Below are 26,748 nucleotides of genomic sequence, written 5' to 3'. Positions count from 1 at the left end.
TGTTGAGAGTAGGACATGCAGATTTGCAATCCGCGCCTTGGAGTGTGATGAGAACATCCTCTCAAGTGCCCCCCATGCTCCATCTGTTGTAGTCGTTGTTGCCACCGGTGCTGGTGCATCCTTGGTGAGAGAATTCAGCAGGTAGCTTAGTACTTGCTGATCTTTTGCAATCCAAGAGTCGTGCTCAATATTGTGAACAATTTCCTTCTTGCTGTCCGCCGTGACCACCTCCAGAGTCTTGGGCGGCTCAGGGATAGATCCATCTAGGATCCCCATGAGTTGAGCTCCGCGTATAGCATGAAGAAATTAAGCCTTCCATTGGACGTAGTTGTCTCGAGTTAATTTCTCGGAGACTACTCCTAGTAGCACTAGCGCAGGGGCTGATGACGATGCTATAGATTAGTTTGGGAGGTTTGTGGAAGAGGAGCTGATGACGATGCTATAGATTAGTTTGGGAGGTTTGTGGAAGAGGATGCTCTGATTACTATGTAAGAGGATGAGGAAACGTGGTTGTCTATCATGGTTCGTCACGGTTATGTGTTTATAAAGGGTAAAATTCACCGAGAGATTTACATGGATACGGTCGTTGTAATCATCTACGACTCGATGCTTTGATTGTATTACAAGAAAACCCTATCTCTAAGCCAAACCGAGTCCATCTAGACCACAACCTGCGCGCGCACACACGAACCAGCGCACATATACTGTTTACACGTTTATCTCTAACATTGGCATCAATGTCAAAGCAGACTGTGATCTGAGGAATACCCCTGGGGGGTAGGAGGAATGCCAGAGAGGTCGAACTTGCCCAGCAGGTTGTTGTCACGGGTCCCAGTCCTCTCACCCTCGTACACCTGGATAAGAACATACACCTGCTGGCTGGTTGTCCGAGCTAGTATGAAGAGAAGACCTGCATGCTCCGGTCGTTCTTGGTGGCACTCCTTGGAATAAAAACAGTCATGACAGTGAGCTCACTAAGAACATACGCACATGGTGGTACGAATTGCACGTGACGCCGCTCGAGATCTACGATGGTGTGCAGAGACTGTCTACAAAGCACTGACGAGCTTGTTATAGTTTACCGTTCCCCTTGTCTGTTGTCTTGTACGCTCCCTCGATTATTAATTTTACATTAGCAATACATCATGCGTGCACGTGACTTTTCCTGCGATTCCGGGGCTAGGATAGACGCGCATGCAAATAAATACACTGTAAAGGACAAGTCATTCATTGGACATGCCAAACTATACTCGCTAAAAAGAAAAAATATTGGAGTGGTGGAGGGATCGACATTGGAGTGGTGGAGGGATCGTCCGGATAAATACTTATGTATAATTCTGACTCGTACGAATAGCATGTGACGCCACTCGAGATCTACGACGACTGTGCCCCGAGACTGTCAAAAGACCGGCCGCAATAAACAATGAGAAATTAAAATTATAAGCTATGGAGTTGAACTCAACCACCCATCAATCCTTCATTCTTTCCTCAAGCACAATCGAAGAGCTGAACCAGCAAGGTGCGTGACTTTAATTTGGCTCCCCATATCTTATCTACAGTTCTTGCTTAATGGCCTCGATCTAGATTTCTTTCTTTCTTTTGAATGAATTGTCCTCAGTCATTTTTTCTTTTCTGGCTTCCCGTCTCCATGCTTCTCGTCTGTGCTTTAAATCTTAGCTGGCAGGTTTCACAATTAATTAGCGTGCATGCGTAAATTTCTCTGAGTTGCTCTGTTAGAAAGGTTGATGATTAATTCGGGAACGAGAGCGTTAGCAAAGGTTGTAGGTCCTTCTGAAGGAAAAAAAAGCATGAGTAATCAAAGATCATACACAGCAGTTGTTTTTCATTGCTCCTTATTAGAGCCCGTAGAGATCTAGTATCAGTGACGCACTGCTACCACCTTGCTACCGTTCTTACACATATATATTGATATTGGATTGCACTTGTGTCAACTTGATGCATGCCTGGGTGAGTCCATAATCATCAGTTACTGTAATGTTTATTGCATATATCTCCCTTTTGCACCCCTGTTGACTAAGATATATAAGATATATGAAATTAGTCCACCAGTGCTTAGTTATCTTTATTCGATTGTGATCACTTTTTCATCCACATTTGATATGTGTTTATTACAGGAACCTTTAGTTTGAGCTATGTGTTTGGCATTAAAATCTTCATTTTCGTCACTTCTTTTCGTACATGTATACACTGTCTATACAGCGATAGTCATCACGCATACATACATATTTCTCTCACGTGTTTACTGTCAATGGCCTTGTATGCTTGCAGGTGTTTACATGTATTAATGCTGAACCTGTTATATCAGCTCTGCACATGCCAAGCATATTTTTTCATCTCAAGAGCTAGGCATGGATCTTGTGGCCGGGGCGGTAGGCAGCGTCATCGGCAAGCTCGGCGAGCTGCTCCAGGCGGAGTACAAGCTGCAGAAGGGCCTGCCTGAGCAAATCGAGTCTCTGAAAAATGAGCTCGAGAGTGCGCAGACGGCTCTCAGCAAGGTGGGCGAGGTGCCGCCAGAGCAGCTCGATCCCCAGGTCCGGCTGTGGGCTAGCGAGGTCAGGGAGGCGTCCTACGACATGGAGGACATCCTCGACACCTTCCTTGTCAGCATCGTCGACGTAGACGCCCCAGCTGAGAAGAAGGATGGCCTGCTCAAACGTCTCCAAAAGAAGATGTCCAAGATGTTCAGCAAGAGCAAGGCGCGCCACACCATCGCCGGCGCCATCGAGGACATGAAGAAGCGACTCCAGGAGGTGGCTGACCGCCGTGACAGGTTCTCCGTTGCGGTGGCTCTGCCTGCCCCGGCGACGAAGCCGGATCCTCGCCTTGCGGACATGCACAAAGAAGCGGCGCAGCTCATCGGCATCGACAATGCAAGGGCGGAGCTCATAGCCATGCTTCTGCCGGCGTCTCACGGCAATGGAGATTCTGACGTCTCTGGCAGCAGCAGCAGCAGCAGCAGAAAGATGAAGATAGTTTCTGTGGTTGGAGTTGGGGGACTGGGCAAGACGACTCTTGCCAAGGCAGTTTACGATGAGCTTGGTCCGCGATATGATTGTGGAGCCTTTGTTCCCATTGGTCGGACACCTGACCTGGCGCAAGTCTTCAGCAACATATTGTACCTTCTCGACAAAAACGAATACACGGCCATTCACAATGTAAAGGACCAATCCCTGCTCATCGGAGAACTCCGAAAATTCCTCCAAAACAAGAGGTATGCATTGATTAGTAGCCACTTATATTAATGCTCTTAGCTAGATGACAAGAATATCACATCAAATTAGTAGTTTCTCCACTTCATCTTTTTCTATGCCACACCACTTGTGTGTGATTGCCATTGGAAGCTTACATTGTATAGAGTTATGAAAATGTTTCTGTTTCCTTACGAATTTTTAGTTGAGCACAACTTTCACAAATTCGAGGCTTCAACGTGAGCACCAAGCGGTTGTTATTCCTTAACTATATCGTAGCCATAGACTATCCCAATGTAGTCTTTGATATGCCATCTATTGGGATGTAGACATTTAAAGTTACTCCCTGATAGGCTATCTATCATTATACTAAAACAATTGAACTTTAAGGAATGAGACTCTATTGTAGATAAAACTCTCCTGTGTTTATAAAGATAATATTTACTTTATAAACTACAATATTTACATCAAGATCATAAATATAGAGTAGATTCTAGATAATAAAATACATTACATTAGTAAATTTTCCCTAGCATTTTTAAGATTTTATTCTATACTTTGTCACTCTTCTTTTCTTTTATACATTCTCAACAGTTTATCAACTCTGGGTATTGATTTGTACTGTCATGTTGCCAGGTACTTCATTGTTATTGACGATGTATGGGACATAACAACTTGGAACATAATCAAATCAGCTTTGGTTAACAATGACACTGGAAGTAGAGTAATCACAACTACTCGCAATCGAGAAGTAGCCAGCAAGGAGGAGGTTTATGAGCTACGCACACTTTCCCCTGATCACTCAGAGAAATTATTCAAAACGAGGCTGTTTGGTGTTAATGGTGAATATCCTACTAATCACCCTGCTGCGGCATCTGAAAAGATTCTGAAAAAATGTGGTGGTATACCATTAGCTATCATCACAATGGCCAGTTTGTTGGTGGGTAAATCAAGAGAAGATTGGTTTGATGTGTGCAACGCTCTTGGTTTCTATCGTGGTAAGAGTAACCAGCAAGTAGATGATACTGAGTGGATATTGTCTCTTAGCTACTATGATCTGCCTTCTTATCTAAGGACCTGCTTACTGTATCTAAGTGTGTATCCAGAAGACTATGAGATTGAGAAAGATTCTTTGATATGGAAATGGATAGCTGAAGGTTTCGTGGAGAAGAAAAGAGGGACCAGCTTGTTTCAGCAGGGAGAGGAATACTTCAATCAGCTCATAAATAGAAGCATGATCCAGGTGAACGAGTCAGATTACTTGAGCATAGTATATGGCTGTCGAGTTCATGACATGGTGCTTGATCTCATCCGTGACTTGTCATATAAAGAAAACTTTGTGACTATCTCAAATGATGATGGAGGAACATCACCACATCAGAACAGGGTGCGCAGGTTAGCTCACCAGAACAGAATTATGAAGCAAACTCAGCAGGACGATCACATGGACATGGCACAAGTGAGGTCATTGGTTGCCTATGATTGTCATCTTGAGAGTTGGGTGTCGTTGTTGCATCCAAGCTATAAACTCTTGCGAGTGCTGGATTTAGAGGAATGCAGTGTACCTTGGGAATGTTTGCTGAATCTTAAGCCCCTTGGAAATCTGCTTCATTTGAGGTACCTTGGTCTACGACGTACAAGTGGTATTCACGAGCTCCCGGAAGAAATAGGAAAACTGAAGTTTCTACAGACACTTGACTTGAAAGGTTCTGCCTACATGGTACTGCCATCATGCGTTTGCCAGTTAACGCGGTTGGTCTGCCTACGTGGTGGCAGCCTCTCTACGTGCGTGCCGGATGGGCTATTCCTTAGGAAGGTGACGTCATTAGAGTGCCTGTGTATACGTATTGATAATCTAGATGAGGAGTCCCAGCGGCAATTTATGAAGGACGTTGGCAACCAGAGCGAAGTCAGGGTGCTCGACATTTATGTCGGTCGCTTCAAAGGGATGGTGCAGTCAGATCTAGTGCATTCACTAGGCAATCTCCGCAAACTCCAGCATCTGGCACTGACACATTATAAATCGAATCTTAGTCGCTTTGGAATTGAAGCTGCAACGAGGGAGTGGGACAGAGTGGTGCTTCCGCGGCATCTCGGGTATTTGAATTTACAAGCTATACTGTTCCATCATCTGCCATCGTGGATTAGTCCCGCGCGTCTCCCCATCCTCCGCTACTTGTCGTTGCATGTGGATCATATCGACGAGTCAAGTCTGCGAAACTTGGGTGGGTTGCCAGAGCTTCGTTTCCTCCAGTTGTCCACGGTTCGGCCGTCGATGGCTTGCATGGCAACTGTAGCTAATATAAATACTGCGGTCGATGGCTTCTTCCAGAAGTTGAGATGTTGCGGTTTGCATGGCTGGATGGTCCAGTTGGTGCTCAACGAGGACTCCACTGGTGTTTCATTTAGCATCTGGAATGGGATAGGTGCTATAGCCTTTGGTTCCAAAGCAAAGGACGAGTATAACAGATCAATAGCACCACCGCCCGTGATGCCGAACCTCCAAGAGCTTCGTTCTAACGTTTCCGTCAGGGCCTTATATAAGGATGGAAATGGTAGCTGTAGTGATCTTGGGCTGGAGTACCTCCCTTCGCTTCGCAGTGTCGAAATAGGTTTCCACGGTGAGGGTGCCTCTGATGATGATGTGGAGAAGGCAGAGGCTGAGCTGAGGAACGCAGCACAACTCCATCCCAACCGTCCCAGAATCGAATTCCATCGATATTTCATCCCAACGGTCTCAAAATTTACAGTCCAAGATGACAAAGAGGTACGTGCGTGGTAACTTCCAACATGCAATTCAACTTTTTTTTTACTAATAAAATTCCTTCCCAGTTCCAGTCCGACGATGGTGATAATGTTTCCGCGAAAGAAGAGGAAGGCGGGGCCTCAGCAGCTAGCGATGAAGTTGTTGTCACGGAATCAGGAGGCGACAACCCCGCGACACCTAGCTGTTAAATCTGTTCAATGCAAATCAGTCTTGCCTCTTCTACGTACACATGTACGCGCAGTCTCTCCACGCTATTAGCCCATCCTAGAATCCGTTACTACATGTTTAATTGTTGCTCACTTCGTTAGCATGATGCATTATGCCCTATTTATAACTCCTCCAGTAATATATATATATATATATATATATATATATATATATATAAAATCTTTGCACAGTCAGTACTTGGTACTCCCTCCATTCCAAATTGTAGGTTATTTTAGTATTTCTAAATTCACAATTTGCACTATGTTTATAGATATAGTATATATATAGATGAATACCAAAAGCTATGAACCTACATATGCTAGAATGACCTACAATTTGGGTTGAAGATAGTACCTTTTATATATATTGTTCGGTAGTATTTTATATATTGCATTTGACATTTACATACGTACATATATCCATTCTTGTGGCTGAGTTCCGTTTCCGGTGACTTGTTAATATCGGCATGCAACTTTTGTTGAACTAAATAGATTTTTATTTTCCTTGACAGTCCTCACACAGGTTAAGCTTGGCTTGCTCGGTGGGAGGAGTTAATTTCAAGATCATGGAATGGTGGCAGTGCGTGTTACCTGGCACATATTTGGTTTGAGATGCCTGTATTTGTGGCGCAAGTACATTCTTTTAAATATCATGTGCACAATATTTTCATTGCTTCTTAGCCAAGAAAAAACAAAAAAAAATGCAAGAAAAAAGTAAAACCTGAAAAACTACAAAGAAATTTCTTATTTCTATATTTTCGTTTCTTTTGAGTAGGTGGGTAGAGAACTCCGCCTATGCAATTTTAAGGTAACACTTAATTTCGCATAGCTAGTCCCAAGCCTAGAAAAAGGAAGAGGGGCTACCCATAATTGCTGAGATGTTATAAAACTCTGAACCTTTGGTTCTTCTTATTATTGTGTGTTTCCATTCGTGACATTCATAACAGACATGCTCAGGTTTGAACAGTGCTGCATCCTAGGAGGAAGGATCGTTATAGACAATGTCTTTGATAGTATTTTTATGATGCAAATGTCAATCTGTTGGGCGAGTGACCCGCCATCACACCTCTGCCTGCCGCCCGGTCCTGCTATGCTTGCAAACAGTGGTGTGGAGACACCTCTGCCTGCTAGTGTGTCTGCCGCCCGTCCTGCTGTGCTTGCACCCGCCGCTGTGCTTGTGCACAAGGAGGGTGTGGCCCAAGCTGCCATCGAGCAACAGATATTAAGGAGGTCATTTCCTTAATTTTTCATCTTGTGAGTTGTTATATTACTATTTGGTTTACACTTCATAGCTAGAAATGGTGCTGTGCACTAGCACTTTGCTAACGCGATGTAATACTAATATCTGTGCTGCAAACGCTGTTTTAAGATTTAAAGCCTGAGGTCTGAAAATTGTGCCTCTGCTTCCTACTTCATGGAAAAAGCCTTCAAGGTCTTCTTCTCCTCCGCCGCCGGATATTTCTTGTTGCGTTCCCTCTCGTGCTCCGTCTGTCTTCTCACCAGATGTTCTGCTCCGCCTTTACCGGGCATTGGGTTAGCGTAGGATCCCTCATCCCTGTCGCTGCCGGCGGTAGAGGTGGCGATGGCCTTGCGGCAGTCGTTCGGTTCTTGGACTCCTGCGACGTGTTAAAGTCTTGCTTTGGCCTGGAGACGTCCTGGATAGATTGGAATCAGATGGGATTGTGCTGCGAGGCTTGTTGTTTCCCTTGTCTTATACCTACTGCTTTATCTCTGTTTTTTTCTGAGAACTGAAACTGACTGGATTGATACATGGCCATGGCAGAATCTTTATCCCATGGGGCACATCAGCTTCCTCTGATGAAGAGACGTGTGGAGCGAGCATCATGATTCATGAGGCTTCCTACACTAAATCTAAATAGTGCTAACTGAAACTTGTCCGGTTTCGGAATGCATTCCATGTGGTGTGAAGTGGAGGGTAGCTACATGATCATCAAGCTTTCCTTTTCTCTGTTCTCTATTTACCACAGACTAGACTGCCTAGAAGGTTTCTTCCTCAAGACATGGCAGCTGTGAAGGTGTCATCAGCAATCTGCCTCACCATGCTGCTCATGGCACTCCTCTTGGCTCCAAGTAAGCCCATCTTCAAACAAAGAGCTCAATCACACAACAGATCGAACTCTCTGCATGCCAATTTCAAAGACCAAGATTAATTGCTTGCAAACTATCTGATTCCTTCTTGGTAGCAACTATTGATGGTGACTTTTTTTCTTCCTGCCCTTTGCAGGCTGTGGGAGTAAGGAGGTGTGCGACGAGTGGCTGAGCGACACATACCGTATGCTGCTCCTGTGCAGCAGCTACATATGCAACGAGCACTGCATCGGCGAGGGCGCCACCAGGGGGAAGTGCGGCCTGCTCTTCGTCAGGTCCTTCTGCTTCTGCACCAAAGAATGCGACTGAATCCAGTGACCTCAGCTGTGATGGTGACTTTCCATTTTTCAGCTGTGATGGTCACTGATGAATAAGAGCACAAGGTTGTGATCCAAGGTGGTTGCTCAGACCTTCAGATCAATCAATAAAGCATTTTGCCAAATATGTGCACCAAACAGTTGGTGGTTTTATGCATATATATTGCAGTAGAAATCGGTTGTTAAACTTTTGTTTTGATTTTTTTAGGCGTTGGTGAAAAGTCACTCGTGTGTGGTTGGAGGGAGCAGCAATACATGATATCCCTATTGTGTTTTGAACAGCGGTGACAAATGTCTAGTTGAGCTTTGTTTTCTCGAGACTAAACACACATTTTCAACAAAATGAAATTTTCATCGTGGGCATGAAAAAACTCTTCAGCAAAGAAGGTATGCGTTGCTCTCTGGTTCAGGCAATGCTGCTGCATCTTCTCAGTCAGATTGCCAACACTTTGCTGTATTCAATAAGACGATCGCACACTTGCAGCAATGTCAAACTAAACATGCAGAAGAGATGTTTGATCTAGATCCCAGAGTCACCAGCAATCAGCAAAGTGCTACGCACGGTTTCCCAATTGACTCACGTCAGAAACAGCAAGCTTTTTTAGGGAAAACAGCAAACTTTATTGATCAATCCTGATGTTCAGACATAGTTCCACAATGATCATATAGACAAACTGCTAAACACAGGTGGTTCAGACACGTTTATCACTGTAGTTACATTTTGCATGAGCTCACTTAATAAGATCATCAGCGATAGCACAACAGAGATGCTTCAGATCTTCAAAAGCACCATCTTGGAGTGATGCTGAGGCCATTCTGTTCGAAATTTCAGTCTCAGAAGCATTGTCAAATTCAGACCTGGTGTGGTACACGAAGTAGCCACCACACTCCCAGGCAGGCAGAGAGCAGCCAGCAACCAGATTTTTAACCTTAAACCAAAAGTTAAGATATTCATATGTTTCCATTCCTTAGTTGCTCAAACAAAATTTGCTTAGAAATAAAAAAACGGTTTAATAAATTTCACCTGTGGAAACAAGAAAACCTTTGTGCCATTGTTGGAAATCAGCAGGCTGTATGCAGCAGTGTTGTCATGCAGAGAAAAACATATCTCACTGACAACATTGACAAGTGCTTTTAGGTTGTTGCTGGTGAACACAAGAGCTTTTAGGGGGTAGTCAACCGTTTCAGACACAATAATGTCCGATCTGGCTTTTCCATCATGTACTGCAACAGTGGAGGCAGACTCCACTGGTAAAGGGTTTGCAAAGTAACAGGCCTGCAAGATTAGATTAAATTATATGATATTGGATTCTCCTCTACAATATACTGCATGCAGCCAAACAGGTATTTCTACCATCTAAAAAAAATCTTACTACAGAGAATTTGTCTACTCAAAGATTTTTTATTATAATAGGATTTTAGAACCATTGCTTGAACCTATGCCAATCTGCCTTATGAAATTTTACACATGTTAGAATTAAAATAAAAGAACATTTCGATGCAACAAAAGGCAGACATATGAGGTACGCTGTAACGACTCATTGTGGTACAGACTGCATAACAATGGTTTAATACTTTGTGATGAGTTTATGCTGACAAACAGCTCGCCTCTATGAAATAAGAAATGTAATTTGACATGTGATAAGTCAACATATAGATGAAATAAGGTGGAGGTCATAGGCACTGGGAATAGGCAAATGTTACCTGAAAAAACATGCGATCTGACATTACAGATGTTCCACCATCAAAGAAAACCCTGAAGGCAGCATTGTTTACTTCAAAGGCAATTTTTGTAGCCAGTCCAAACATCCTTTTGTCCCAATAGCAAGAAAGTTGATTGACTGCAGTTGGGACCAAGAAGATATGACCATATTCAACAGGATATTCCTTCAGGGAGAAAACGTCCATCAGAAGGGAACAAGCACAATGCGGATGCCAACTAGCATAGAGCAAGGGAGGGTAGGCAGTTACTTGCAGCAACACTAAAACATACATTTGCAATCAGGAGTAGTCCATCCTTAGGTGGTGATGCCAAAGGAGCAACCTCAGGTCTATCCTTCTCTCCTTGTGCAATGCACAAAAGCAATCCCTCGTAACTCTTCATACTATTTGGCTTCAAGCATCTGAAAGACTCAAAGAACTTGTCGTATTCCTGGGGGGAAAACGAATTCCATTTACTGTTCAGCTGACCAACAAAATTTCTTCCACCTTCGATGACCTGTACAGCCATTCAATTTCGATGATTCCAAATAAACTCAGGGCATATGCGTAAGACCTAATAATTTTGTAAGTAAGGTCAATGGCCCAGTCATATTTTTTATGGGGAAATATATTAATAGCATTTCAATTTCAGAAATTGTCAATGATATATATCAAAAATATTGTTTGATAGTTAGCCAGCTTAAAATTTCCAAAATTGCAATGTGCTTCCAAGATGTGGAAAGTGATAACCATTTGTTAGTATATTTCCTTTATTTTAATTCTTACCACCCTATTTTCCTGCCAGCCAACACACCTTTCACATCCTATCCACCCACAAACTCTACTGCTGGCCTACTGCCATAGCCAATTCAAAATTTAGTACATGTATAGGATTCACAAATAGATCACACAGTCAAGCATTTGGCCTTAGACGCCAGTACAATTGTAGATAATCTCCTAACAACCACCACAATGGCAGTGGCAGTGCTGGTCAGTAGGAGAGATGACAATCTGAGCAATTGTAAAACCGCAATGGCATTAGAAGCATAAGCAAGAAAAATATAATTCCAACATATAGGGGTGTGAAAGTCTGGCAAGATATTAGGCTGCTACCATGCCACTGCGTTAATGATGTGGCCAGAACACTGCTACTCTGCAACATACTGGTAATTCACATCTGGGGTAGGTAGTGGGGTGGGGAAGATCATGCAAAAAGGTGTTTTAACTATCACTACATGTTAAAAAAGCAACACAATGTTGCATACTACAAACTGATGTGAACAAACAGACACCATTTAAGGAGTTCCCTGAGCTCTTAACAATGGAAGAAATGAATAAAGCTTTTATTTGGATGACCTTAAGTTGGCAAGCTGTAACGTCATAGTCCAAGTGGCCCTTCCAAGCAAAATTATCCCACTGGCACAAAGAAAAATCACAGGTTACATATGGTGTTATGAGAATTCACAAAATGCGCCAACTCTTGGATTTACAAAACCTGAGAAAGAAGGATTGTATCAAGCAAACTTGGACCACACTGTTCAGAGCATACAAAGCTTTTAAGGTTATCATTTCCATGTTCTACACTGAAACAATATAGATGTGTCTTCACACCTGAAGATGCAAAGAGGAGTTTAGGAATTAGGACTAACATCAGTACAAATGAAAACTGAATATGTGACGCAAATACCAGTGAGAGAATAGTCAATTTGGTTCTGCAAAATTGTCTAGATGTTGTATTCCAAACCAACCTTTCGAGAATCAAGTGGGCACATATTATGAACTGAAACCGCGACATAACTAACTGATCTGACTCACGTAACATAGAGTTTTACTACAGAGAAAAACAAGTTAGCCAATTTATACAAGCTTTTTTGGTACTATTTTATTTCCAGTGCTACAATAAATGGAAGTATAGTGACATGGAAAAGTAGAATATTTTATTTAGGATGAGAAGATGGAAAATCAGTAATAAATGGTATAAAACCATCTGAAAGAAACTATTGCTAACCTTCAGGTTGATCCAGAGGAGAGTTCTTGCGCAGAAGCGAATATTCACCTTCTACCTTGGAGGCTGACACCATACTTATGATGCTTTATATATGTATAAATGTAACACTAGCTGAATATCTAGTTATCTACAATCCTAATTCAGGCTTCAGCAGAACCACCACCAGCAAGATATGTCAAATCAGAAGGATGCCCTCCAGCAGAGGGGAGGGCACCACGACCACCGTGAAAAGAAGGGGATGCAAGCAGAAACTTAGGAAAACACTGGGCACATTGTCTTCCCCTTCTTGGTGTAGTCCGGGATCCTATCCTTGGAGCCGTGGTTGATCCTCTAAAGCCAGCCCTATTGGACCAGCTATCCACCTTTGCAAGTCCAACTTGGTTCTTCTTAAGGAGCTTCCAAAAGGTGCTTGGATCGTAAAATGCAGCACCTGAACATGAGCAAATTTGAGTCGAAAGATCCAAAATTAGTATAGGTCTTAAGAGAGTACAAAATACGACTGTGTTAATAATCTCCAATTTTTTCACAACTTTTAAATTTGTGGAGGACCAATAATAAAATATGTCTAAACAAGTACACAGCCAGAACACATCAGACAGTAGAAATATTGTCAGATTCACAATCACAAGTAAATATTCCAATTAATTGGTCCATAGGTGATTTTTTTTAAGTCTCATGCTAAAACATATTCCCGCACACTGAGGAATTTCTTTTAAGTAAAGGATGGAATCACAAATGCATATCCATGTCAGCCTATGTTTGCACATGTATGATGCCAACATGTACAACATATTCCCCTACCATTGCAAGTCTAAACCTTGTAAAGAAACAGTTAAGCTTTCTTATCACTGATAATATGGTGCATGCACACCTTCCCATTCTTCCAAAATGGTAACATGAACCGGGCGATTGCCAACCAGCTGGCGATTCGGGGGAACAGAAAGCATGTATTGCCCACTCCATGCGCACACAAGCCCCCAAGAGCATGCCTCTAATTCCATCACACGCCCTAAAGAACAAGCAGACTAAAATCCAATGCCTTCATCCGAAATGCGTGCCTCATAATTCAAGAGCACATAAGCCCCCAAAATCCAGGACTACCGGATAGCTCTAAAACGCCCAAAGGAGTGATTTTTTCCTCCTCCATCCACTTTCCACCGCTCCAGTACGAGCAATTCCATTGAACCAGCACCCTGAATCGGGGTGCTACCGCCATCCACCACCAACACGGCAGCAATCCCCTCTAACAGCACGCATCGCCCAAGAAACAATGCATGCACGCGGCGGAATCGAGGGGAAGAAGAAACACCTAACACACACTTCGCTACAGGGAAGGAGCCAATCGCACAAGTATGAAGAGAGATTGCAAAGAGATCAAAGCAGATCAAAAGAGGGGCGGATGGGGGGAAGAAATCGGTACCGAGAAGCAAGGCCGTCGGCTGGGCGCGTCCCGTCCAAGAGTGGAGGAGATGGTGGGGACTGGGGAGGAGAAACGTGTGGAGACGAACGCCTGCGGGGGGAAAGTGGTGGTGAATTGGCACTTGGCTTCTCCTTGTCCTTGTTCAGAAGGCAGTCACGTGAAACTCACCAACCTGATAGAATCTCCGAAAAATGTCATACTTTTCAAAAATAATTTTTAAAAATTCTAGTGTCTTATTGAGTTATTGTATAGGAGTGTGAATGGTGGCTCGATGAACATCAGAACATGGATGGTGAAGAAGTCGCCTTGGGGATGTCTAGGCATCTGTTGTCTGGAGAAAAGGTAGTGTTCTGCATCTGTATGATATTGAGTAAGGCATGTTTTGTTGTTTCTTTCTGAAGTAAATGATTTTTTTTGGACAGTGAAGTAAATGTTTTGTTGTTTCTACTGACGTATGTGCATTGCTTCTTGTGGTGTAGGTACATGTTGACATGTTGTGGTGATGCCATATGTTCTTCTTGAATTGACAAATATAATGACTTTTTTCCCTTTAAAAAAAAGGTAGTGCGTAATGAGTGGAATTATCAAATTTAGAATTGAGAACTAATGTTCCATTAAATATTTATTATGAATGTCTTTTAAATTTAAAGTGTTTGTTAAATATATGGAGGGAAGCATCGATTTTTTTTGTAATTTAAAATATGTTTTAAAAAATGTTTATACTTCATGAAGTCAAACCAAGTGCCACTTCATTTTCAGATCATGAATCTACTGGTCAAAAGTATTATGGTCATGTCCATAGGTACCTCCTTCCACCAAACGAAAGAATCTTCATATATTTTGGACTGCAGCAAACAACTGGTACAACACATTTTTACTGCCCAATACAAATATACAGCACAGGACCACAAGAAGCTACACAAATTGAACAAACTATCACCCACATACAACCTAATTAAAACTGCAATCGCTACAGATACATACAATTATGCTACCCAATACAAGTATCAGAATCTAGAGTCACTGAACAAGTCATTGCCCACTTGCATCCTAAAACTGCAATGACACGAATTGACCTTTTGAATCTGTAATCTAAACGCAACTATAACTGCACACTACCACAAATGAAGCTAACAAAGATTAAATCGGTTACTCTGGCAATTGAATAGTCATGGCTACCCTTTCTTTTAGCACAAATAGTCTAAGTTAGCAAACTTCTTTGCTGTGCGTCGATACAAATGCTATCCAACAGCATATTGTATCGAAGTTTTGTGACTCCTCGGGATTTTGCACGTGTTTGTATGGACATTAATTTGTGAAGATTTTTCTAGGTGGCATGGTGCTAAATATTTTCTCCTTTCAACACCTTCTGCACAAGAATCAAAATCTCTGTAACCTGCAAACATAGAAAACGTTATATCCTGTAAAATCTCAGATAGCGAGAGACATGAATTTATATGTAGAGTATTTTTCTTACCCCAGGGTAATGCTTCAAAACTGGAGAATAATGATCAAGTGCTATATAGATTTTCCCCAGGACACTTAGAAGGGTGTCAACTTCATCACCAAGTATATCAACCTGAATTACAATAGGAAAAGAAACAGATGCTCTCATTACATGGGAAAGAAACTAACATAACAACGGTTTAGAGCCAAGGGTGAATGTCCTTCACGAGAAATGGATAAGCAATCAATGGGCAGTCATTCCTTTCTATGTCATCACTTTGTGAGGCTTTAACATCTCAAAGCAATTATCATTGCCTGGAATTTAATTCACCATGAACCTAAAGTTTCTTTGTTCCATTTTTGTGTACTATGGCAAATGTAACTTAGCAGGTCAAAAAAAAGAATGGCAGAAACTTCGGAAACAAACTAACCTCGGCTTCTGCTTTCCGAAGATTTGAACATTTAATCTCAAGTATTTGCTTATACCAGAATTCTTTTTTCCTTAAGACAGCAACTTGCTGCACCAATGGGTTAAACTGACAAATCATACTAGTCAACCTGCACAGAAAAAAATGAACAATTAAATATTACATACTGAATCTGCATGCTTAAAATACATAAAGTGATTACTTAATATGCTGAGAGTCAACGAGCCTAGCTGAGCAAGTGTGGTCCTAGATAAAATAAGGAACAATAGAGAAATGTGAAAGCATTTTAGCTAACTTCCACACCTGGTTTCATTTCTTTTCATAGTTTCTGCTAATCTGCTTTCAAAATCACTGTATGCTTTTGACAACTTCTCGATACTGGCAAGATCAGATTCCCCTGTCTGTTCACTATGCCTCCAAATGCTTTGTGCTGGTGTTTTCTTCATTTCCCGGATGGTGGCATCAAGTGAGCCATTCTGTTTTTTGGCTTCATCCAAAGCAATAGCCATAGAAGTTAAGTTTTCAGTCAGCTCAAGTATCTCTTGCTTGCATACTTGGATTTCCTGCATAGCCTCATACAAACATCTTTTCATTGAGTTATATTCGCTCTTTGACTCTAATATCAGCAGTTCTTGCTCACAGACTTTCTCCTTGAACATCAAAATCTCATCATTAACCAAGTTGACTTGGTCATGATGCTGCATTATTGATCCTGCAATTGATACTAGTTGATTATTTTCATACTTGAGCTTTTGTCTATCTTCATATATAATATTTAACTGGTCTTCTTTTTCATCAAGCAACTCTTTGAGGAAGGACCCCTCCTGATTCATATCATAAATCTGATTCTCGTAATCATCAAAAGCTTCCCTGAATATAGACGAATCCAATAAATTGTTCAATTGTCTCTCAATCTTTACATCTTCAAGTTCAACCCTAAGCTTCTCGAAATTATTCAAGAGGTTTGCCTCTGACAGTGAGTGCTGAGCTATTTTGCTCTTTGCATCTGAAACTTGCGAGGAGAAGTGCTTAACCTCCTCTCTTTTATCAGCCAGCAATCCTCGGAGACGATTATTTTCATGAAGTAACATGCCGATCCTGTCCTTCAATCTGCACATATCCTCACTCTCATTACGCTCAAAACAAGAATTCTCTTTCCCCGACGCTATCTCACCCAGCTTAGAAATGGTTTGGAGCAACTTTGATTTGATGAACTCAAGCTCTCTCTCTTTCTTAAGAGGCAATGAAGCTTTAGCTTTTGCATATTCCCTTTTCACCCTGAACAGCTCTTCTGTCTTCTGATGCAGCTCAGACTCATGCTGTCTTCGTAGTTTTAGCCATTCTGTCTTGAGAAAATTAGTGATTTCTTCACTTGGCATGTGTTTCAGGAGAGAAAAATCTGGGATCTCAAGCATAACCTCACTTGTATCAGTAGCTTTCTCTGTTAGAGGAGGCTCATTATCATCTTTCACCTTCACAACGATCTGGTCTTCTGGACTACTGTGGGATTGGTGAGGATGCATACCAGATTCCGAACCTACTACAACACTCAGAATACTGTGAAGCTCATCTCGCAGTACCCCAATCTCAGAAACCTTCTGTTTCCAATTCCTGTTCAGAGTGCTGATACAGTTCTGATGCTCCCATACCTTCATCTCAAACTCCCGTTGCAAACCGCAAACATAGTCCTGAATCATGATGTCAGAGATCTCTCTCTGCAGTTCATACTCCAACTGAAAAATAAAAAAATATTTGACCATGCGAGTCAGTCTAATTAGTATAAGATGATTTCCCAAGAGATATAGCAGCAAGTAATGCAGAATGCAGTCAATTAGTCCTTCCAAATTCCAAGAACACCACGCATAATTGTCAGAAATAACTATTCTCCTATGAGAATGATGAGCTGTTAGCAGACCTAATACACAAAAAGGTTGAAAAATTGTTGTCCAACCCATGTGAAACTAGCAACCAAAAAGGTGAGATTTTTCTACCAAAAAGCAGACACTGCCAAGTGCCCGTCGATGTTGACCACCCAAACACACGCCCTACAGTCATTTGCCGCGTCAAGAAGCAAGAGGCAGAAATAAAAACATCTCCTTTAAGCAATTACGACTTCACCTCCAATCCAATACTGACCAGCGGTAGCGGTAATTATCCATCGACATACAACAATCCAATTTACTGAAAGAAAAACAATGTGCAAACTGTGGACCACAACTAACGCATGGCATGGAACCAACACAAGAAACAAATGAATGAACCGGACCATTTCTGCAAATTCCTCTCTGTTCCTACCGCACCAAATCCAGAACCAAACCAAAATTCTAACAAGACAAATAGAAACAAATCGACTGCATAATCTCAGGCTACTAGCACCGGCGGCAAGGGGAAGCATTGAAGCGGAAGGAGAGATTGTGGTGAACTCACGGGGTCGGCCGCCTCCATCTCCGCCGCCGGACGGAGACCCTCTGCTTAGCTCCTCTCCAACCGCCACGAACAACGCGGCGACAAAGACTCCTCCGCTCCCTCTTGCTCTCGCTCCGGTTCCGAAGTTGCGAGGGGCGCGGCGCGGGAAAACGAGAGCAGGCGCGGCGCGGCGAGATTCAAGCGAAAGGCGAGGCCTTTTTCCTGTAAAGGCGCCTCCTTTTCGCTGCGCTGCCGCTGCTTAATTGAGCAATCATCGAGGCCAAAAACACTGCAGGCGCCGCACTTGGGCGAAATCGGCGCCAAGCAACTGCTCGTTCCTGTGTCTGTGTCACTGTGTGTGGAGACTGGTGAGAGGGAGCCAGGGAGGAACCAAGGAGGAGGGGTGGTTGCTGCTTTGGCGTGGGTTCAGACGGGACTGGGAGCGGACAGGTAGGAAGACGGCGACGCTGACAGGGGAGAGGGGAGGCGTTGCGTTGGGTTTGGGGATGGCGCCTAGCTGGTTGGTTGGAACGGTTTGTCCGGGGTGCCACGGCGTCGTTGCTGTCGACGCTTTACTCCGGCGGTCAGCCCAGCCGGGACGCTCCGCTCCACGCACTCACGGGGTGCCCCGCTCCTCACCGGCTCCACTGCTTCGGGAATCGTGCCAACGGGACAAGAAAAGGTATCTTTTTCCCCCACGTTTCAGCCCTTTGTTTCAAACTATTTCTAAAATAGAACATGCGAGGAAAGTACAGAAGATAGCAAAAACGGATGCGACCGTACTGCTTACTTGGTCGTGCTGTACGTATACTTGGATTTGGGACTCGTACTCTGCAGAATGAGAGAGAGAGAGAGAAAATCTGATGACATATTTGCAGATTGAGCGTCTAATTGACGTGTAGATTGGTCATCATATAAGGTTGTAGATTTTTTTTTTTGAGAGAGAGAGAGGATGTAAGGTTGTAGCTAATGATCAAATCTGATGACCACACGTGATTTGTTGCAGTTGATGAAATGCACGCAAGATTGTTCGGGGAAAAAAATGAAATGTACGCACGGCTTTTATTACAAGATCAAAGGAATAAACAACCAAATTAAACATGGATCAAATGAACTGTGAAGAAGCCGTAAACATGGATCAAATTAAACATGAGGCATGTGTTATGCGAACGCTAGGCATCAGGATTACCTCAGGCCAACCACCTTCCACTCTAGCTGGGATTCGAACCTAGGCTGGTTACTCCACGGATGGGGACCAACTGATTTAGGAAATTTAATTCTAATTAGGAGAACTAAACTAAATGATTTAGAAAATACCATTAGTTTACAAACATTTCATGAAAGACCGGAGGGTTGGCAGGTCGTCCGTCAGGTCTACTTTGAGTTTGAAGTGGAGATGACAATGGTCAAACATTAGGATTTGCCTAGCGTCCCTTTTCGATGCGCTAGTGAGCTGTTTGGTAAGGTCGGCGCTGTCTTCCACAATCATGGCAACGCCTTTTTAGTAGCTTAAAAAATTGTTTCATAAGCAAGCGCTAACACTGCTAATAAACTCCACGGGAATGCTTTTGCTTGTCTCTTCTGCTCTCCACCCATAAAAAAAAAATGTAGAACACACTAGCTAATCTATCATCTCCTCTTCAACAAGAAAAATACTATTTTATTTTTTTTCCTAGCATTTGGTTGCTCCTTTTGCTGTCCTTTTCTTATCCCTAGTACGTAGATCTTTTCTCACTGGCGAGTGGTGACCTCCTACTGTTTCTTTATTTTCCTGCCGTGTTCCCCCTATCCAATACGATCGATGGTAGTGGCTATCCGTGCTCTGACTCCTTCCCTTCCGATCCGTATGCCACCACAAATCTTCCCTTGAATTCCCTCCTGAATCGCCGATGTAACGGCCATGTTTCTACACTAAATGATTTGACAACAAGAGATCATGTTGCCTAATGGTCGTGTAGCATCAGCACGAGGTTATCCGTATGTGTCGTTGACTTCCATGTATTTGTGTGAGCTTAGCATTTTGGAATTGAGCTCTACCTGTCTGATTAAAGAAAGGTGGTTGCTGTGATGAATTGCCAACATGATATCGGCCGTACGTCAGGCCAATTTGGAGTACAGTAGCCATGGCATGTGATACAGCCATGCAGGTTACATACGACTTTATTGCCAATCTTGCAAAAACTTTCGGCAACATACGAGCTGGCTGGGAGGAGAAAACAAGGAGACAGCTTATTCCACAATCTTTTATTGAAAACAGCTAGCCATTCATGCCCTTTATTTAGCATCAGCAACAAAACACCAGGCCCAAATGGATGGATGGATCATGGATGGACAATTGCACAGGATGAAACCTACAGCCCTACAAGTTACAGCAAGATATGTTCTAGTTCCCAGCATGAAAACCAACCGGTACACAATCTCAATGTATCAAACCAAACTACTCCCTCCGATTCCAAATTATAAGCTATTCCAACTTCCTTGGAGTCAAAACATCTCAAGTTTAACCAAATTTATAGAATAAAGTACTAACATTCATGATACCAAATGAGTACCATTATTTTCTTCGTTAAATAAATTTTCATAGTACATCTATTCGGTGCCATAAACCTTTGTGATCCTCTCTATAATTTTGGTCAAATATAAAATGGTTTGACTCTCCAAGAAAGTTGGAATAACTTATAATTTGGAACGGAGTGAGTAGTAATCTAAAATTACACCACTTTTGGGAGCCCCGTGACCGAATCGAGCAACGCTTGGCTTTCGTCAACGCTTGGCTTTCGTCAGCGACAACGTTTATGCCAACCCCAAGCCTGCTGCAGATGAAGTAGCTAACGTCGCCCTTGAATTTCTGGTCATGTATCTTCATCTCTGGAGGCGCCGGGAGAGCCTCAACATCTTCTAGGGAGTGCAATCCAGCATCGCTTAGAATTGATTTGTCGCCGACCAAATAGCTGCGAGGTCATGTTGATCGGATCAGATAGATCCATAGACCTCTAAAGCAATACAGTCAGTGATATTGAGTGAATTTAATAGTGAATATCAGACAGACCTGCTCAAATCCTTGTCTTGTGGAGGGAAATAGTACAAGAGCTTCTGGAGGAGAAGTGCAGCGGTTTTACGGTTTCGCGCAATTAAAACAGCGTTAGGCCCAGCATCAAAGGTGTAGGCAACCTGCCATTAGAGAGGCTCATCATGATTAGAGGTGCCTACTGCACACTCATAAATGATCTCGCTATCACATCAACTGCACCAGCTCAGCAATGATAGCTTTGTAGTATGGATGAAATGCATATCAGACATCACAATGAGTCTATATAGCAATTGCTAGTGTCAAAACGACAGCAATGTTGGAGGAGAGAAGGGTTAAAAACTGGAGAATAAGCTCATTTTGGCACTGCTTTTAGACACATGCTAAGTATTATCTTGAAGTTAAATTATTCAATCCAGTTATGCAAGTAAAAAGTGCTTTGGCCAGTGCAGTAAAAACTTCTCGAACTGATATATTCATGAAATTGCAACAGAACCTATTGGATGTGTTTTGTGCTATTGTAGCAATATTCACTAGGAATGGGATACAACAACAGAATTAACTGTATTCACTAGCAATATTCTAAGATAGAGTTCAGGATTTTTTTAAAGAAAAATTGCCAACAGACGTTCATCAAGAATAATAGAAATACCTGTGGGCAACCTTCCAAGTGGTTCCACTTTTCCACAAGACTAATTATCCTGCAATTAGTTGAGACCTAAATTAACTATGGTATTTCGGGAGCAACAGAATTCAAAAGCAATACATTGCTAAAAACATACCTGTGTGATGTATCATTCATATAAAAGATGGGAGGGCTCGTATCTAAACATACAGCATGAAACTGATTGCTATCTGCACAAGTTAACTTGGCAAACAATTCAAAATCGCGATTCTTGATAGCCTCTTCCATTTTCAACACCCGACTTGGCACTACAGTCTGAAACAAAATAACAACCAGCGCAATGCACAATAAGAACATGGGAAAATTATTTTTGAGAAATTTAAGCTCCAACAAGTAAACCTTTTAATCAAGTTCAAGTTCAGAATGAGAACATAATCACCTGGGCCCTGTACTGCAAGAGGGGACTTGTTTCAACACTATCCCGCATCCCACTGGTGCTACTTGTTTCCTTCTGCTTTGAACTGACCTGATTCACAGATGTGCGTCAACTATTTACGATATCAGGTAGAGCAAAATTAAGGGGAAATGTACAGGTAAGGAACATGAAAAGGAGTTACTATGCAATTCATAATTGCTATCACTGAAGCCACATGACAATGAGAAGAGTGTGTAGCAGGAGGTCATGTTGAATATAGATCACATACCACTGCAATAATAATTACAAGATCCTTCCAATGTGCTTCATCAGCAAGCTGCACCGCAATACTGTCACTTCCATCATCTTTCTGTGAGCATACAATAAGGCCTCACTTAGACTTTCTGAACAGGAAAAGCATGCATTTAGCCTACGTTGTTTCTCTGTCATAGCCACAGTACTGCTCACTTTTCCCATACACCATTTCACAAATCCACCATAAATACTGCGGCATGCACTCCCAGATCCCTGCCTGCTTGAAGTTTGACAAATATAAGTTTAGGTTTACAAGACACATAATTTACTCGCATAATGATTGGCAAAATCCTTGCACTGTCTCAAGGGAAATGCGCATGAAAAGGACAGCACGAAAATGTTGGAAGTATTGTATAAATATAACATGCACAGACCTTGCTATTGAAGAAAGTTCTCCATAGTCTTCTTTCACATTCATTAGCTTTCCAAGAGTGAAAACTGCAGATTCGATAATAAATTATTATGCTGTGATAAATGGTTAATGAAAGAAAGAACATGAAGAAATATTTATGAATGACTAAGAAACAGCAGCTAATTAAAAACATAATAATGGCATTAGTAAAATCACCATAAAGTTACTTCCAAAATATTACAAATCTACAGTTTTTACTAGTGTAAATGTGTAACTGTTAAAAACAATCATTCAGTGCACTAGATAATGAGAAGTGAACACCATTTTATTTTTTAGAACCTACAAGAACATCATGATGTCTGAAGAGACTGTACCGAGGCAAGCAAAGCCAGCAGCCGAAGAGGCCAAACCAGCAGCGGTGGGGAAGTTGTTGTGCGAAGCTATGTGGACATGCAACTTCTCCCAATCCTCTTTCTTTATCTTGATCCCCTTCTTCTCATCCTCAAAATCACAAGCACGCTTCCTGATCTCTCTCAGGCAGCTCTGAAACCTTCCTCCTGACAACGAGATCTCCTGCTCAATTCAAACCAGAATCCTATGAAAACTATGCCATACAGAAGGATGATCAACTTTTCGATGATGTGTTTCATCAAGTCCTATACTACGTACTAGGATTCTATATATGCCAGTTAGCCAATGTCCAAAGTAGCAATCCTGCAACTACTGATAATAGACATACAGAAACCAAAAAGGCTGGGCATTTTTTATTTAACAAACGACAAAATTTTGGAGCTCTAGAAGCTACTTCGATCCAGATCCAGATCGAGGCAACAACGGCCACTTCGATGAACTGAACACAGGCATCAAAGGCCTGCACTAGCACACTTGAAGTGAGTCTGTGAGTGAGCAGGCGAATCCCGGTGACGCACCTTGCCGTTGAGCCACATGCGGTCGGAGGAGAAGGACGGGCTGACGGCGACAGTGGTGGTGGCGGAGAGGTGGTCGGGGTCGAGTGTGACGCTGACGCTGTCGTTGACGGGGAGGATGAGCGCCTCGTCGCGCTTCCCCCAGTACTTGATCACCGCGATGTTGGTCGGCGACCGCCCCGTCGCCATCAGCACCCACTGCCCATCCTCCGCCGCCGCCATCGGAACCTCCTTTCCTAGGTATCCTAATTCCTAGCGTATCGCCGAAGATCGCCGCGAGCGTGTCCGCATGCGGCGGGCAGCGGAGACTACGAGCCGATGGAATGCCGCGAGTGCGAGAGCTTGAGCGGCGCGGCGAGAGAGCCCACAAGGCAGCCTGCGGGGAGCGCGGGAGGCGGGAGCGGCGGCGGAGGATGCCGTGGATGGCGAGCACGGGCGGCAAGGAGGAGCCCGGACTGGAGCTTGCTGGCGGAAAACGGCGGCGCCGCTGCTTGCCTGGATGCAGCGGCTTAAGTGATACAATGGGCCGGCTTGGTGGGCTGGGTAGGCTTGACAGCCCACTTGTGGCTTTTCCTCTCTCTTTTTAGCAGCCCTTTGCTTTCTTTTTTTTCTTTTTTTTTTTTTGCGAATAGCCCTTTTCTTTCCTTTTCTTTTACTATTTGACATGTACGTGTGCTTCTTCCTTGAATATATCTAAACACAATTTCAAACAGAATAAAGAAGATCATCAAAAAGTCTAATTTTGCCTTCCAAATAATTGTGTGCATGCTCACGGATGGTAATCTATGCCGCGTACCAAATGGTTCGAAGGCTCACACTTACACGAGGGCCTTCTGGTGGTAGGGAAAAAAGACACGAGAAGTATATTTGTCCGTACGTTGTTTCAATCACTACAAGGAACTCAATTGTACGTGACAAATTTAAAAAGCTAAATATAGCTATATTTTAAAACTGAGGTATTTTTTTAATATATACCGTGTTTAATCACTCTCACACTATCGTTTCTAAAAATACTTGTCTCAAATTTTTCTACCCACTTCATACTTGCATGGGAATGCCTTACATAGATTGTGTATATTTCAGATTTCTCAAAAGGTTTTGTAGATGGTCTCGTTGCTTCTCTGGGAAAAAAGGTCTTTGTGCCTCTTGCTGCATTTAGCTTATGTGTGAGTCCTTCTGTTTTCTCTATTTTCATATTGTCTTGTTGATCTTAAATGGACTAGTTTTTTCTTCATCTTCTCTAGTGAAATGGCATGTAACCATGTTTGAGAAAAATCGATGTATATATAAATATTTATCTTTTGAGATCTTGTCATGATTAGCTTGAGATTGCACAATTTGGTACGGAGTGGTGTATTTATATATTTATTTAGTAGCGCTGACCATTTTTCTATTAGTCTTAGCAAGTATTGATTATATAAGGTAAAGAGAAATAGTACGATGTACTCTATAAAAAAAGTTTGAATGCAAGGGGAGAGGGGGCATATGCCCTGGCGTTTAAACGAGGCTATCATACACAATGTTGCTGGTCAATGATCATTGCTATAGCTACTATACACAATACTATAAAGACACCCTCGCAATCCATTAACAACATTCAGTAACAATATCGAGGACATCTTTTTGATCACCCTAATTATAGAGGCGACACCATTTTGAAAAAAAATATACCTAGAAAATGAATATTCCCCAAGGTGAATAAGAAATTCGTAACTCCGGTTGTGCCTCTATTAAAAAAAATTGAATACAAGCACAGAAGGGGGGCATATGTCCTGGGCATCTATAGGATGCTTAAATTAATCTCATCATTTATGTTAACTTGGTGACGTGTCACGGCATAGTGAAGAATATGTACAGTGTTAGTTTCATCTTTCTTTCATGGTCAATAGTGCATACCTTTTGAAACCCTTAGGTATAGCGACAAGCTTTCTCGATCATTTTGATGCATTTAAGCTTAAATTATTCTTGAGCATGCGTTTACCTACTAATAACACCATATAGTTTTTGTGATTCTCTCTTGGTCCTCAACATATACAACAGCACCTCCTCTTGGAAGAAAATATTGTTCAAGCATTTAGTTTCTAACCATTTTTTGCCGCTGGACATAATCCTTTCTCTCACTGGTGAGTGGTCACTGGGGAGCTCTCATCTTCTGCAATGCCATAGTCTACCGGTGTTTTGAACCTTCTCTTTTTGTATGCCATTGCCATCACATCCTTTAGTTTCCCCTTCATTACTCATGTAATAGCAGTGTTCGCCTAAACGGTGTCTAAACAATGGAGGAAGGTCTTTGTTTAGGCTGTAAACGGTCCATTAAACGGAAATGGGTTTAAACAGTCAAAAAAGGATTAAACGGGCTAAACATCCTAAACAGAATGGAATTAAATGCCATTATACATACTAAATGGTCGTTTAACACACTGTTTAGGTGAACACTGTCAATTCCACTTGAATTCTTACGTCCATAAATATATATACTTTAGTTTTTCCATTGATAAATATTTATATATAGTTTGTTGCATGCATGAATATATATACTTGGTATTTTATATGCATAAATATATATACTTTCTAAAATACTTGATCTTTTATGGGCATGATTATATATAATTTAATGATAAAGTGCAAAATTGTTTAGACCGTTCAATTTCATCTAAACACCATTTAAATTGTCTACCTACTGTTTACCGTTTAGAATTTAGAATAACACTGTGTAATGGACTTTGTACACTAAATAATTGGCAATAATTCTGACCGGTAATCTCTTTCTTCGAAACCTGAGCCAAGCTCAGGCAATACATTGGGCCACGTCATATGTATATTGCTAGCCGTGGGATCCCGTTTGAGTGGCTCAGATTTCTCTAGCGTTTAGCATGGCCCGTTAAGCGCCTGCAGTGAATATCAACATTTTAACGTAGCATTTTCGAGACCCTTCTCTCCTCGATCCATGCGGCGGCGCGGCGCGTCCCTTCCGCCGCCCGAGCAGTTGCGCCCGCTGGGGAGATGAACCTGGAGGCTTGCGGGCCTTGCCTCGAACGCGGGGTGAAGCAAGACCGGTGAAGCATGAGCG

At 42.3% G+C, this 26,748-nt stretch overlaps 4 protein-coding genes and 1 pseudogene across 6 annotated transcripts; 2 read left to right on the top strand and 3 right to left on the bottom strand.

Moving 5' to 3' along the window:
* Positions 1–1,258: 1,258 nt before the first annotated feature.
* Positions 1,259–6,852, top strand: LOC117847951 (disease resistance protein Pik-2). 2 transcript variants are annotated; one of them, XM_034729258.2, is made up of 5 exons: positions 1,259–1,519; positions 2,290–3,232; positions 3,846–5,976; positions 6,048–6,207; positions 6,695–6,852. In XM_034729258.2, exons 2-4 carry the CDS (start codon positions 2,370–2,372, stop codon positions 6,162–6,164), a joined length of 3,111 nt encoding a protein of 1,036 aa, XP_034585149.1. In that variant the 5' UTR covers positions 1,259–1,519; positions 2,290–2,369; the 3' UTR covers positions 6,165–6,207; positions 6,695–6,852. The 2 variants fall into 2 exon arrangements, with proteins under 2 accessions (XP_034585149.1, XP_034585147.1); XM_034729256.2 differs by having other exon boundaries at positions 1,260–1,519; positions 6,042–6,207.
* A 449-nt stretch (positions 6,853–7,301) lies between these two features.
* LOC140222404 (uncharacterized) lies at positions 7,302–8,911 on the top strand. The gene is made up of 2 exons (XM_072292918.1): positions 7,302–8,273; positions 8,428–8,911. The coding sequence occupies exons 1-2, from the start codon at positions 8,204–8,206 to the stop codon at positions 8,598–8,600; spliced, it is 243 nt and encodes an 80-aa protein (XP_072149019.1). The 5' UTR covers positions 7,302–8,203; the 3' UTR covers positions 8,601–8,911.
* Positions 8,912–9,205: 294 nt separating this feature from the next.
* On the bottom strand, positions 9,206–13,893 carry LOC117847953 (GDP-L-galactose phosphorylase 1). 2 transcript variants are annotated; one of them, XM_034729260.2, is made up of 8 exons: positions 13,738–13,893; positions 12,318–12,747; positions 11,805–11,920; positions 11,666–11,725; positions 10,602–10,826; positions 10,313–10,495; positions 9,633–9,884; positions 9,206–9,537 (listed from the first exon to the last, which is right to left on the bottom strand). In XM_034729260.2, exons 2-8 carry the CDS (start codon positions 12,388–12,390, stop codon positions 9,340–9,342), a joined length of 1,107 nt encoding a protein of 368 aa, XP_034585151.1. In that variant the 5' UTR covers positions 12,391–12,747; positions 13,738–13,893; the 3' UTR covers positions 9,206–9,339. The 2 variants fall into 2 exon arrangements, with proteins under 2 accessions (XP_034585151.1, XP_034585152.1); XM_034729261.2 differs by lacking the exon at positions 13,738–13,893 and adding an exon at positions 13,189–13,706.
* A 654-nt stretch (positions 13,894–14,547) lies between these two features.
* Positions 14,548–18,541, bottom strand: LOC117847952 (WPP domain-associated protein). The gene is made up of 5 exons (XM_034729259.2): positions 18,039–18,541; positions 15,915–17,344; positions 15,615–15,741; positions 15,215–15,316; positions 14,548–15,133 (listed from the first exon to the last, which is right to left on the bottom strand). Exons 1-5 carry the CDS (start codon positions 18,054–18,056, stop codon positions 15,080–15,082), a joined length of 1,731 nt encoding a protein of 576 aa, XP_034585150.1. The 5' UTR covers positions 18,057–18,541; the 3' UTR covers positions 14,548–15,079.
* Positions 18,542–20,509: 1,968 nt separating this feature from the next.
* LOC117847169 (diphosphomevalonate decarboxylase MVD2, peroxisomal-like) lies at positions 20,510–24,175 on the bottom strand (annotated as a pseudogene).
* Between the last annotated feature and the right edge of the window lie 2,573 nt (positions 24,176–26,748).

The sequence above is a fragment of the Setaria viridis genome, chromosome 3 (genome assembly GCF_005286985.2).
Source record: "Setaria viridis chromosome 3, Setaria_viridis_v4.0, whole genome shotgun sequence".
Taxonomy (NCBI): Eukaryota; Viridiplantae; Streptophyta; class Magnoliopsida; order Poales; family Poaceae; genus Setaria; species Setaria viridis.
This window is presented reverse-complemented; position numbering and strand designations above follow the sequence as displayed.